This window comes from Bos grunniens, chromosome 19 (genome assembly GCF_055505025.1).
Source record: "Bos grunniens cultivar Pamir isolate PY7600 chromosome 19, Bosgru_T2T1.0, whole genome shotgun sequence".
NCBI lineage: Eukaryota > Metazoa > Chordata > Mammalia > Artiodactyla > Bovidae > Bos > Bos grunniens.
This window is the reverse complement of record NC_141183.1, coordinates 16,678,223-16,693,062: the sequence shown is the minus strand read 5'-3', so window position 1 is coordinate 16,693,062 and position 14,840 is coordinate 16,678,223. Positions and strand designations below refer to the sequence as shown.

Sequence of the window (14,840 nt, the reverse complement as noted above, 5' to 3'; positions counted from 1 at the left end):
TTTGAGGGGATATTCACAATGGTTTTATCAGCTCAGAGAATGGCTGGGAGAAACAAACTTGGGAGCAGGGATTAATGAATGAATGAGTAACAGAGAGAGCCAGAAATGACTGAGAGAAAGATATCCATAATGGGGAGTAGTGGAACATCCTTAATATTTCTTCAAGTATCTAACAACCACATGTCATCACCATTTAGAGATAGATAAATAAGTTGAAAACATTAAAGGAAAGCTGATTGAGAATAGATGAAAGATTCAAAGCCCCTACCTTAGGATCAGTGCCAGATATAAGGTTCACCAAAAAAACAAACAAAAACCCTGACTCTTTATAAATGGCATTTTTACGATGCTTGTAAGAAAGCATCTGAAGACCTAAGAACTAAATAATACATTTGTCATAGTCAGACACTGTGTTAGAAGGACACGGGACAAACACTGTTGTTCTTCTTACTAATAATGAATCAAGCATTCAACAGGAAATATAAATTTAAGGTGAACACAAATAATTTAGTAGAATATATAGACTTTCACTGCGGTCTAGGTCACAATTTTTCTAAGTTCTGTGTCATTGTCTGAATTTTTATGCTTTGTATTACAGCTGATGGAAATGTTCCTCTGAAAAAAGTGATGAGTGATATTAAAGCAGTTACAGGCAAGTTAAAAGTTATAAGATTAAAATCCTAACTCTCCTATTCCATCACCCTGCCTTCCCACTTTTTGAGACAGGTATATCCTAAATTTTATGTTGCTTATTCTTCTTTTGAAAAATCATAGCTTTATTATCTAGGTGATAATGCAACATAGTGTTTTCATTTTGCTTCATTCAACACTATAAAAATGCTATCATAAATGTGCAGTATTCCCTAATCCTAACCCTAATAACATTCTAACCCTAAAACAAGTTCTATATTTCATTTTTTATTTAAAGATAATTATGTATTTATGATTTTGTAGTTTATTATTGTAGTTTCTTTTCATTGTTATATAAATGTTCTATTTGCAAATACGCCATAATTTATTTATCCCGTCTCCTGTATATGAATATTTATATTGTTAGGCAAGAAAATGAAATTAAAAGGGATCCCAATTGGAAAGGAAGAAGTAAAATTGTCTCTCTTTGCTGATGAGGTGATCTTACTAATATATATATATATATATATATATATATATATAAGATATATATATACAAAACTACGAAGACTCCACCAAAAACTCAGAACTAATAAATTCAGTAAAGTCGCAGGATACAAAATCAACATATAAAAGTCAGTTGCATTTAGAGTTTGATATCACCAAGATGATAAAGTAGGGGACCACACTCTCCACGAAGATCAACAGTTAATTAGATATCCACCAACAGAGCAGTTCTAGGAGAGCTCAGGAGTCCACTTAAGAAATTAAAGCAACCCAGTGGAGTTTAAACCTGAGAATAACTGTGTTAAAGGGGTAAGAACAATTGATTTTGCCTGTATCAGCACATCCCCTTGGTGGCACTGTCAGCACTTAGAGGGAACTCCCCAGATAGAAAGAGTTCTCCTAGCAGGAAGAGAAAAATAGGGTAGATGACTAGCTTCTCCATCCTTTCAGGGAACTTCACAAAGGACCTACTTTGAGGATTTCCCTGGCAGTTCCAGTGGTTAAGACTTCAGGCTTCCACTGCATGTTTCATCCCTGTCAGGAACTAAGATCCCACATGCCACATGGTTCGGCTGCAAAAACAAATGAACAAAAATCACAGGACTTGCTTTGCTTTCATTCCACCCAGAGACCCAGAGAGGTGCAAAGCTGAGATATACAGAGACAGCTAGGAATAAAGAAGAGTAGGGCTTAACCACTAACAGCAACACAACAGGATCAGCTTCAGTCCAGTGCAAAGGACTCCTACTTCCAAACACAGTCACATTACAAGGTACTAAGAATTAGAACATCAACATATAAATACCAAATGGACACAATTTGGTTCATAAAATGAAATATTATTTAGCTTCAAAAAGACATGAGGACTTCTGTGGTGGTCCAATGGTTAAGAATCCACCTGCCAATGCAGGGGATACATATTTGCTCCCTGGTCCAGGAAGATTCCCACATACCACAGAGTAACTAAGCCTGTGCACCACACTATTGAGCCCACATGCCTGGAGCCCATGCTCTGCAACAGAAGAGGCCACCGCAGTGGGAAGCCCATGCACCACAACTAAAGGGTGACCAATGTTCACAGCAACTAGAGAAAGCCTGCACACAGCAACGAAGACCTAGAACAGCCAAAAAAAAAATAATTTTTTTTAACTTAAAAAGATGAACACATCTGTTGTATCAATCTCTTCTTAAAAAGAAGAAGAAATTAAGTACTGATATATTTTACAATGTGGATTAACCTCAAAAACATTATGCTAAGTAGTATAATCCAGACATAAAAGGTCACATATTATATGATTCCATTAATAGGAAGAGGTAATAGATCCATAGGGTCAGAAAGTAGGCTCATGATTGTTAGGAACTGAAAGGAGGGTACAATGGGTGATGATTATTAAACATGGGGTTTCCTTTCCAGGCAATAAAGATATCTGAAACTAGAGAGAGTTGATTCACAACATTGTGAATGTACTAAGTGCCACTGAATTGCACACTTTAAAATAGTTACTTTTACATTATGAGAATTTCATCTCAATTAAAAAAATCAACCAGCCACAAAAGTGGTATTCAAAGATAGGAAGATGCAGTGGAAACAGTCTAGTCTGGTAGTGACATTATTTGAAATGCGAGCCTGAAGTGATAGTAAAAGGTAGACTTACTTTTAATTGGTGTTATTATTATTTCTAAGTTCTCTACAAATAATATATCCCCTATGACCTGTTCCCAGGGTGGACCTCTCCTAGAGCCCCTATTCTCCCAATATGTCAGTGAAACTAATATGTGTATGATTTCATTTATAAGATTTGAAAAGAAGCAGAGCTAAATAACAGTGATTAAGCATGCCAACTAGATGATAAATGTATAAAGAAAAGCAAGAAATCATTGTCCAACTCTGTAATGACCTATATGGGAGAATAATCTGAAAAAGAGTGGATATATGTATAACTGATTCACTTTGCCATGCAATAGAAAGTAATAAAACACTGCAAATCAACTATACTCCAAGAAAAAAATTTAAAGTAAATAGCTCCAAAAATTTTTTTTGTATTATAGTTAGTATAGCATAATGCAGTCATTCTCATTAATTTCAAAGACACTGGAATACCTAGAAAAATACTAAATTATATTTAGTAGCCTCCATTTAAGAAAGTATGGGACTATGTGCTACATAATAGTACTTACGACCAATCTACATCAAACCAAGTTTGGGGAAAACGATTAAAGGTGAATAGTTTTAACCCAATTCTGGGACTTTCGTGTTTCCTTCCAAACTGATTTCTAGGTTTAGGTATAGATATATAATAACTGAAACCCAAACCATCATTTTATTTTTACACAAAAGTTCCTTTGAGTTCATTTTCAGAGACCATCCTAAAAATCTCTCATATACTATACAGTTAAAGAAAATGTTTCTCTAAATAGAAATGCCTTCAAAATGTTCATGATTCATGTAAATAAAGTCATCAGTGCTTTGATGTTAAACAAAAGAAAAATGAAATCATTGTCCAAAAACTAAGGGTATAATTACCTCTTAAGGAATACTGTGAATAGGGCTTGAGAAAGATAGACTTCCGGAGTGCTATCAACGTTCTTCTGTTTCTTTACCTAGGTGGTAGTTACAAGGGTGTTGTTTCAAGTTCAGTTCAGTTCAGTCACTCAGTCGTGTTCGACTTTTTGTGACCCCATGAGCCACAGCACACCAGGGCTCCCTGTCCATCACCAATGCCCAGAGTCCACCCAAACCCATGTCCATTGAGTCAGTGATGCCATCCAACCATCTCATCCTCTGTCATCCCCTTCTCCTCCTGCCCTCAATCTTTCCCAGCATCAAAGTCTTTTCAGATGAGTCAGCTCTTTGCATCAGGTGGCCAAATCACTGGAGTTTCAGCTTCAACATCAGTCCTTCCAATGAACACCCAGGGATGATCTCCTTTAGGATGGACTGGTTGGATCTCCTTGCACTCCAAGGGACTCTCAAGAGTCTTCTCCAACACCACAGTTCAAAACCATCAATTCTTCTGTGCTCAGCTTCCTTTATAGTCCAATTCTCACATCCATATATGCCCACTGGAAAAACCATAGCCTTGACTAGACAAACCTTTGTTGGCAAATTAATGTCTCTGCTTTTTAACTTCCTGTCTAGGTTGCTCATAACTTTCCTTCCAAGGAGTAAGCGTCTTTTAATTTCATGGCTGCAATCACCATCTGCAGTGATTTTGGAGCCCAGAAAAATAAAGTCTGACACTGTTTCCACTGTTTCCCCATCTATTTCCCATGAAGTGATGGGACCAGATGCCATGATCTTCGTTTTCTGAATGTTGAGCTTTAAGCCAACTTTTTCACTCTCCTCTTTCACTTTCATCAAGGGCTCTTTACTTCTTCTTCACTTTCTCCCATAAGAGTGGTGTCATCTGCATATCTGAGGTTATTGATATCTCTCCTGGCAATCTTGATTCCACCTTGTGCTTCCTCCAGCCCAGCATTTCTCATGATGTACTCTGCATATAAGTTAAATAAGCAGGGTGACAATATACAGCCTTGAAGTACTCCTTTTCCTATTTGGAACCAGTCTGTTGTTGCATTTCCAGTTCTAACTGTTGCTTCCTGACCTGCATACAGGTTTCTCAAGAGACAGATCAGGTGGCCTGGTATTCCCATCTCTTTGAGAATTTTCCACAGTTTATTGTTATTATACGTGTTTGTGTCTAATTGTCCAAAGTCAGTCTATATTAGTAGCAATTCCTATATCTTCTAAAATATTTTCTAATAATATACTTCAGATCTTCACCACTGAAAAGTAAAAAATCAGTATCGGGGACAAACAAACTACTGCTCATAGACCAAATCTAGCCCTCTGTTTATAAAGAAAGTTTTGCTAGAACACAGTCACAGTCTTCTTTTATCTATTATCAATGGCTATTTTAGTGCTACAACAGCAAAATTGAGTAGCTTATATAGTCTCTGTTGCAGCTACTCAATTCTGCTGTTGTAGAAAACCCCATGGACGGAGGAGCCTGGTAGGCTGCAGTCCACGGGGTCGCAAAGAGTTGGACATGACTGAAGCGACTTAGCAGGAGCAGCAGCACTAAAATAGCCGTTGTGTGAAATGATAAAAATTAGGATAATGGTCAAACAGTTTAGCAGTTTTGGGAAAAGCAGAGCAAAATTAGGTTAACTTTCCATTCTAGTTTACAAAGCAACTATTTAAATCCTCAGTACACTGAGAACTGTGGTTTCTTATTCTCAGTGTTATGAAAGCAAGTCTTCCCTTAGGGCTATAAGTTCTAATTCTCTCCCACTCTTGACTCCACTAGGCAGATTTTACTGTGCCTTTATCTTTTACCTAGCAGCTGGGGATAGTGATGTATAAACATGAATGATTTTGTTTCATATCTTTAAGTAGTTAGATAGTTATTAATATTGTCAACTATACTCACCATTTCTGTTTTTGAAGGAGAAAAAATTAATGTAGAAGATCTGAAAAATATTCTGGAAGGCTTCGGGATAGAATTCACACCTAAAGAATACTCGGAACTGGTGAAAAACCTGCCAGTTGATGGTAAGCATTTCAAACAAGATTAGAACTTTGAGAAAGGTTAGTCTTAGGTGTTTAAAACAACTTAAAAAAAAAAAAACTATACCTGCTAGATATCCTAATTTAAAAACCACAGAAAAAAAAATGTAAGAAATTTTAGTGTAACTTTGTCCTTCCTTTGGAAAGTGTAATTCTTTCTTTGGGAAACTCTAAATACCAACTCTATTTTCTTGAATCCTGCCATTGGATACAAAAATTCCTTTTATTATATTTGGTTCCACCCTCAAAACTAAAAGTTAAACTGAGAGATGTAAGGAAGAAAGTGAGGATGGGAGAAATAGAAGAGTAGGAGAATGAAGAAAAAAGTCAAAGAAAAGTGAGGGAAAGACGTGTTCATGTTCCAATTAAGGTGTTTGCCGCTAATTATTGGTTCTACAGCCAGACACAGCACTCAGAGAGTTTTCTTTTGTCCATAGTTTCAAAGTCACTGGAGGGCAAAAATCAAAGTTATTTCTAAGACAAATCATTTTAAAGCATGTTTTTGAAATTATACCTTTGTATTGTCTCTCTTCAATTTCTATATCCTTTTATCTGTGATGTCGATTGTGCCTTTTCTTACAGATGATGGGAATATATATGAAAATAGATTGCTAGATGGTGTGAAATCTTTCAATGGTAAGAAGCATGATGAGAAGAAAGATAAATAAGATTCTTCTGCCTTACATTTGCATTAATATTATTGTCTAATTATTCTCTTGTGGATCTTACTACCTCACACATAATTTTTTATGTGATTATTTTTTATTTGTTTTGAATGTATGTGCTTTTTTCAAATAGTCTTTCCTGCTTAGTAAACTTTGGCTTTTATTAAATTTATTTGCAAAGCAAATCTAAAGTTGGGCCTATATAGAAAATGTGAAGTAAAGAATTGGCAGTAGTTCTGGGCATTCCATCAGTGTAACTAACTGGAGAATGAATTTGTACCTTGTTAAGACTGTCCTCAAGACCATGCAGAAATTACAATTCTAATTCTATTTTGTTCACATTGTGCACTTGAACATTTTGGATCAGTGATATTTTTGCTGATAGTCCTGGTTGTATGGAAATTGACTGAAATTTTCTCTATTGGAGAAGTCATTAAATTTCCCTCGTGTTCCCAAATGTTTCCATAGGTGGGAAGGTTGATGTCAGTAATCTGGAAAACGTTTTGGGAAACATGAAAATCAAATTCCCAGATAACAAGCTCAAAGATTTGGCACAAAACCTACCAGCTGATGGTGAGCATCACAGATGATATTAGACCTTTTAAAGAAATTTAGACTTATAAGCTTATGTTTGAAAATTTCTGGCACTAAATCTGTTTTGGTGATAATATCACTCTTTAAATCTTTGAGAAGAGCCCAGTCCTAACATAAGAGACTATTTTGACTTGGTGTGTTTTCAGTGATCTCAGTATGTATGATGGTACATGTGCTACAGTGAGTTATAGGAGTTTAACCCTTTACTTGAAAGAAACTGAAGAAGGGCTTATTACCCACAGAGAAGAGGTTTCTAATTTCAGATTAAGTATATGATTTACATTTATTTTAAAAATCATATCACCCGCCTATACATTCCTGTTGGAGCGGGTAATTGAGAGAACATGGCTGCCAGTTGACCTGCAAACTGGAGTCAAAGCAATTGGAGGATCCTCACTGCCCCCCTTGTGCTTAGAACACCCACCGTGTCCACTGTTCCCACAGTGAGAGTTGTGCTCAAGCAAAGAGCCTTGAGAGAGCAATGTGTTGTTGAATCCCATCTGGACGGTATACATGACTAAACCCAGTTAAAGTCTCTATATAAACTTTTAAGATTCTAGAGGGCAGTGCAGAGATCTACTTGTCTTGTGGTCACCAAAGGCAAGCCTCATATGTAAGTTTCCTTGCTTAGAAACCTTTCAGCCACCCATCTGGAGTGGTCTGCTCTTACTTTGGTCTTCCCCTGCCCTCAGTGTACAGGTGGCTGGTTTCAGATTTTACCTGGGAAGCTCCTTAGGTTTCAAACCAACAATTCCTTTATACACTTGCAAATTACCAGTTTCCTTATCCCTTCCCCTGTGTTTTGGCACGCGCTCACATTATTCATTCCTGACCTTATCTCTGTCTACATTAAGAACCTTAAACAGCAGTATTTTATCTTCCTTTATTTTATTTATTTATTTGTCACTGTGCTGGGTCTTTGTTGCTGTGTGCAGACTTTCTCTAGTTGCTGTGAGCAGGATCTTCTCTGTTACGGTGCGCGGGCTTCTCATTGCAGTGGCTACTCTTTTTGAGCACTACAGGCTCTCTAGAGCACCGGCTCAGTAGTTGTGGCTTGCGGGTTCAGTTCCCCATGGCCTGTGGGACCTTCCCAGACCAGGGATCAAACTCATATACCCTGCATTTGGGAGGTGGATTCTTTATTACTGGACCACCAGGGAAGTACTCTTTTTATTTACTTATTTATTTTAATGGAGGATAATTCTTCACAACGTTCTGTTGGTTTCTGCTGTACAACAGCATGAATCAAGCATGCGCATGCTTAGTAGCTTAATTGTGTCTGACTCTTTGTGACCCCATGGACTGTAGCCCACCAGCCTCCTCTGTCCATGGGGATTTTCTAGGCAAGAATACTGAAGTGAGTTGCCATGCCTTCCTCCAGGGGATCTTCCCAACCCAGGGATCGAACCCAGGTCTCCCATATTGTAGGTGGATTCTTTGCCGTCTGAGCCACCAGGGAAGCCCAAAATTTTGCAGTGGATAGCTTTCTCTTCTCCAAGGGATCTTCCCAACCCAGGAATCAAACCAGAGTCTCCTGCATTGCAGGCAGATTCTTTACCAGCTGAGTACCAGGGAAGCCCCAATCAAGCATAAGTATACATATATCTTCTACCTCTTGAGCCTCCCTCCCTTCCACTTTAGTTTATTAACATTCATATAATGCCCCATTTTAATCCTCTTGCCTAACATTTACTGTGCCTACCTTCCAGAGTCCAGAATTTCTCTGTGTCCATGTCTCTAGAGAATAAATTTCTGGTTTTTAGGGAATGGGCAGGGGGGTGAGAGGAGAAGTGATGGTGGAGTGGAATTTGGACAAAATGGGAATACAAGAAAGGGTAATAACTAGCAGAGGAGGGGAATGTTGTTAACTTGCCTGTGTGTACTAATTTGCTAGCAGTCCCCTTGATGTTCATTCCTACACCTAACCCGATACTCTGTATCTTGAAACTTTTTAGGTTTCTTCTTTGTGAATTATGCTGCTTTTCATTAGTGTCCCCTCATAGGCTTTTAAGTTCCCTGGTGGCTCAGACTGTAAAGGGTCTGTCTACAATGCGGTAGACCCGGGTTCGATCCCTGGGTTGGGAAGACCCCTGGAGAAGGAAATGGCAATCCACTCCAGGACTATTGCCTGGAAAATCCCATGGACAGCGGAGCCTGGTAGGCTACAGTCCATGGGGTTGCAAAGAGTCGGACACAACTGAGCGACTTCACTTTCACTTTCTTTCTTTCTTCCTCAGCTCTGCTGAATTAGTTACCACTCTCCTATTTGCTTTCTAATTTTCAAATGTTTGTGAAGTCTCTTGTTCATGAGGATTTCATCTCCCATAAATGTCTTTTGAGTACATTTGTTATTACTTTCCTATCATTTTAGTGAAGTTCAAAGAGAGGAGGAAATAAATACTTATGGGTAGTAAAAGCATTTTGAAAAGCTACCCTAGTTAATTTAATTGATCAAATTTAAATAACTGAATGCAGGCTGAGATTCCCATTTAAAAATTGGAAGGTGTAAAGCTTTTTAATCCTCAGGCTAGAGACACCCTCATTATGTACATAAAGAGCAAAGATAAGCATTTGTAAACCCAGATAGTATTCTACTTTCTTCAATGAATCACATTATCTTTCTATACATAATTAGTTGTTATACCTTTGGTGTTGAATCTGTGAAACCAGAATGGATTTTCCTTGCTGTCTCTGATGGGAAAGCTAAAAGAAAGATCAAAAGCCTTTTCTCACCTGCTGCTGCTAAGTCGCTTCAGTCATGTCCGACTCTGTGCGACCCCATAGACAGCAGTCCACCAGGCTCCACCGTCCCTGGGATTCTCCAGGCAAGAACACTGGAGTGGGTTGCCATTTCCTTCTCCAATGCATGAAAGTGAAAAGTGAAAGTGAAGTAGCTCAGTCGTGTCCGACTCTTTGAGACCTCATGGACTGCGGCCTACCAGACTCCTCCTCCATCCATGAGATTTTCTAGGCAAGAGTACTGGAGTGGGTTGCCATTGCCTTCTCCACCTAGACTTAGTGAAATCAATAATAAATGAAGGCTCTGTGAGGATAGGAACCATGTCTATGCTGCTCACCATTGTGTGTGTGTGTGTGTGTGTGTACTCAGTCGTGTCTCATTCTTTGCAACCCCATGGGCTGTTGTATCCCTTAGTAACGAGCACAATGAGTGCAGATCTTTGACACCTATAAATGCTTGTTGAGTGAGAAATAGAATTAACTAGATAATATGTTAATTTAGCAACTACTCAAGACTCTCAGCAAGAATTTTCAGTTGTGTTAATCAGTAGATGTTACCTGATCGTTATCACCAATGTGGAAATTTAATGTAAAATTATACTGTGCTATATGTAGCAAGAGACCCCAAAGCATAAATCTGATAACCAAATGTATGGGGAGAATGTACTGGAAACTACCCCAAAGGAAGAATAAGATTCCATAGTAATAAATAGTATTCTGTTTTTTCGGTAAGAAAATACGAATAATGTGCATAGTTCTAGATTTTTTTTTCTTGGCCTAAAATGTACTACATCTGCAATTCTGGGAAATTATACTGATTGAAGAGATAATTCTCATTATGTTCCATTCTACTGTTTAATTTTAAACTGTCTAATATTACTATGGGCATCCCTAACTTGTCTGGATGGGATACAGAATAAATAGACATATTTTGTAATTTAAAGACTCTCATAGTCTTTGATTATGTAATGAACATTACTACTACAAACAAATGCAGTAGATTAAGCTACCTTGGGGGTTACAGTATGGAGTAGTGTTAAGTGGGGAAATAGGTAGACTTTAAGTTCCAAAGTGAAAGTTTTTATCCTTATTGCTGGAATCTGATACAGTAGATGGTGTAAAGCCACCAGAACAAACCTGAGGAGGGAAATTTTCATATGCATGCACGCAGAGACTGAGATGCTAAGAGGGAGAAGAGAATAAATAATGAAATTAATGCTTAAATATTTTAATAATCTTTTTAAATCAGTCTACAATTGTGTCTGTCTAAATTGTGGCTTATGTTTTAGTGTTTGGCAAGACTGATCTGCATAAACTGCTAAAAGAAATAAAGAAAATAACAGGTGAGCAATACGTTTTGTGAAAAGATATAAAACTAAAATGCAAATACTCCATACAGATGTAAAGCTGTTTTCTTATTTTGTCATTGATTTTTAACTTCTGTTTTTGTAACAATTAAAGTTGATTCTAATGACATGAAGATTACATTGGATTATTTATGTTTTAGCAAAACATATCACTATTTCTCTATAACAAGTTCTGTATTCTCTGAAACTTTTTTATTTTGTGATTTATTTCAGTGGCCAACTCACCTATTCATTCATTCAAAATACTTATCTCATGTCTACTGTAACCCAGTAAATGTTAGAGTGAAATTTTGATAGAAATACAAATAATGTGGTTAATGAAGATAATTCATCTTGTAATTCAGACAAAGAGAAACACAAATTCTACCTGATGGTTAATACAATTTAGATGAGGTAGCTGCCTGTACATAACTTAGATCACTTTGCCTCCTATATATCCCTTTACCATGAGCTGGGTTAACTTCTTTGAGGTCCTTAAGAGCATTAGAAATAAGTATTTTGTTTAGAATTAAAGAAATAACTTCCGAAAACTGTAGAAAACCCTGTACAAGCTTTAGACACTTCATCGTTTGGAGTCAGTAAGCAATTCTCATCTGTAACCATTCCCATCTTTTAAAGGAGAAAAAGTTGAAGCCAAAGACATACAGAAAACACTAAGAAACCTGGGAATAGAGCTCACAAATAGGGAAATCTGGGAGCTGTTGAAAATATTGCCATTTGCTGGTAGGTATTTGATGTATGTATCTGTGTATGTATCTCTGTGCTTGTATAAACTTCATTGTGAGAACATCATAAAAATGGGCCATTCTAGTTTTGTATAAAAATCTAAAACACAAAAATACCAATCTTTAGCTGTAAAGAAATTAGGCCTTTAACATTTAGGTTTCTCATTTTGAAAAGCTATAGCATCAAACCTGAGTCCTGCCATTAAGTGAAATAAATCAGAAAAAGAAAGACAAATACCATATGACATCACTAATATGTGGAATCTGAAATATAACACAAATGAATGTATCTACGAAACAGAAGCAGACTCACAGACATAGAGAGCAAACTGTGGTTGCCAAGGGTGAGGTGGCAAAGGGGAAAGGATGGATTGGGAGTCTGGGATTAGCAGAGGCAAACGATTACATACAGAATGGATAAGCAGCAAGGTCCTACAGTACAGCACATGAAATATATTCAATATCCTGTAATAATTGATAATGGAGAAGAATATGAAAAAGAATATATGTATGTACAATTGAATCACTTTGCTCTACAGCAGAAATTAGCACAACATTTTAAATCAACTATACTTCAATAAAATAAAAAATTTTTTAAATATTACTCAGAAATGAATGATGCATTAGTAGGGCAATGTGAAAGAAAAGTCTTAAATTAGCAAGAAGGTGGTGCTTATGGTAAAGAACCCATCTGCCAATGCAGGAGACTCAGGAGGCATGGGTTGGATTCCTGGGTCAGAAAGATCCCCTGGAGGAGAGCATAGCAACCCACTCCAGTATTCTTGCCTGGAGAATCGCATGGACAGAGGAGCCTAGCAGGCTACAGTCCATAGGGTTGCAAAGAGTCAGACATGACTGGAGTGACTTAGTACACACAGAGAAAGAAAAAGGAGAACTCAGAGTGGGGAAAGAGGTAACATCTGTTTCAGTGAAGAACGTGGATGTAGAAAATGTAGGAATATAACTTAAGACAAATTTTTAAAGTACGTAATTATGAAATTATGTTCTTACCACCTTTTTTTTTTTTTTTTACTGTCCATGTAACTGTATCTTACCTTAAATGTGTCTTATTTTACAGATGATAAAAAGGTAGAGAAAAATGATTTGCTCAATCACATCAAGGCTTTTCCTGGTAAGTGAGAATCATAATAAGAAGGAAAGTAAAACTAAGACTTGCAGATTTTACCTTAATTTTCAAAAGGCTTATCATTCCACAATAATTAGATCATTGATCTTATTATCCCATTAACCTATAGGTCTCCTTTAGATGCAATTACATCTAATGTGATCATTTATAGTTCTCTGACACAGTAAGTTTCATATATACATATGTAACTTATAATACATAAAAATAGCATTTGGGATTAGTATATAAATAAAATTGTATATAATTTACATAATATATAATTAAGTTCCTTCTAAATACACCTTTCTTGAAAACTATGGAAAGGGCCCCTGAAATGAACCACAAATATATTCTTGACTTCCACAGTATGTCTTTATTGTGGAAAGTGTTGAAGACATTTCACATGTAACCATAAATAGTTTTGGGTTTTTTTTGGTCATTATGCAATAGATTTGTTTCATCTAGTTGCAATTGGTGCATGAATATAACCAGCATTTTTTTTAAATACCAGTTCCTATTTTTTATCACTTCATTCTTTCTTAAGGTGGGAAGTGTCATGTCTCTAAACTGGAAACCATCCTGGAAAACTTGGGTTATGACCTGGAGAATGAGGAAGTTGAGGACCTGAGGAACCACCTGACAGTTGATGGTGAGCATGTAGTCATGGCTTTAGGGAAACTGAGCTCCTCTAATAAAACTTCCAGATGTGTTCATCTGAGAAATTTTATTATCTCAGATTATTAATGTTTAAATAAGATCAGTAATCTGTTAAACAGTGATTCCCACCTGAAGGGCTAAATTTTGATGGCAGTGAGAAAATTGACAGACCTAAGAAGCAGGTAGAGAAATGAAACAGAGAAGCACTTTAAAGAAAAAAAAGCCAGAATTGAAAGAGACACGTGTACCCCAATGTTCATCGCAGCACTGTTTATAATAGCCAGGACATGGGAGCAACCTAGATGTCCATCAGCAGATGAATGGATAAGAAAGCTGTGGTACATATACACAATGGAGTATTACTCAGCCATTAAAAAGAATACATTTGAATCAGTTCTAATGAGGTGGATGAAACTGGAGCCGATTATACAGAGTGAAGTAAGCCAGAAAGAAAAACACCAATACAGTATGTTGCTAAGTCACTTCAGTCGTGTCCAACTCTGTGTGACCCCATAGACGGCAGCCCACCAGGCTCCCCTGTCCCTGGGATTCTCCAGGCAAGAACACTGGAGTGGGTTGCCATTTCCTTCTCCAATGCATGAAAGTGAAAGTGAAGTCACTCAGTCATGTCCGACTCTAGTGACCCCATAGACTGCAGCCTACCAGGCTCCTCCATCCATGGGATTTTTCAGGCAAGGGTACTGGAGTGGGGTGCCATCGCCTTCTCCGTCCAATACAGTATACTAATGCATATATATGGAATTTAGAAAGATGGTAACGATAACCCTGTATGCGAGACAGCAAAAGAGACACAGATGTATAGAACAGTCTTTTGGACTCTGTGGGAGAGGGAGGGGGGTGATAATTTGGGAGAATGGCATTGAAATATGTATAATATCATATAAGAAACAAATCGCCAGTCCAGGTTCAATGCAGGATACAGGAAGCTTGGGGCTGGTGCACTGGGATGACCCAGAAGGATGGTATGGGGAGGGAGGTGGGAGGGGGGTTCAGGATTGGGAACACGTTACACCCGTGGCAGATTCATGTTGATGTATGGCAAAACCAATAAAATATTGTAAATTTTTTAAAAATTAAAAAAAAGACAACATTAAAAAAAAAAAAAGAAAGAAAGAAAAAAAAAAGCCAAAGAAGAAATTTAAAAACCAGTCAGGGAAAAAAAAAATGTAAAAGTCTCTTAAATCACCATAAAGTTGCAAGAATATTCCAGAAAATCATATACTTCTACTTCATTAGGGC

The 14,840-nt window shown here is 37.2% G+C and overlaps 1 protein-coding gene across 1 annotated transcript in view; it reads left to right on the top strand.

The window, feature by feature from the left end:
* The window catches only part of EFCAB3 (EF-hand calcium binding domain 3), a 467,300-nt gene that overhangs the window by 314,433 nt on the left and 138,027 nt on the right, over positions 1–14,840 (top strand). Inside the window, exons 58-65 of the mRNA XM_086357127.1 lie at positions 599–652; positions 5,588–5,692; positions 6,290–6,343; positions 6,841–6,945; positions 10,995–11,048; positions 11,691–11,795; positions 12,876–12,929; positions 13,468–13,572. Coding sequence (XP_086213253.1) covers positions 599–652; positions 5,588–5,692; positions 6,290–6,343; positions 6,841–6,945; positions 10,995–11,048; positions 11,691–11,795; positions 12,876–12,929; positions 13,468–13,572 — 636 coding nt within the window. The remainder of the gene's footprint in view (positions 1–598; positions 653–5,587; positions 5,693–6,289; positions 6,344–6,840; positions 6,946–10,994; positions 11,049–11,690; positions 11,796–12,875; positions 12,930–13,467; positions 13,573–14,840) is intronic.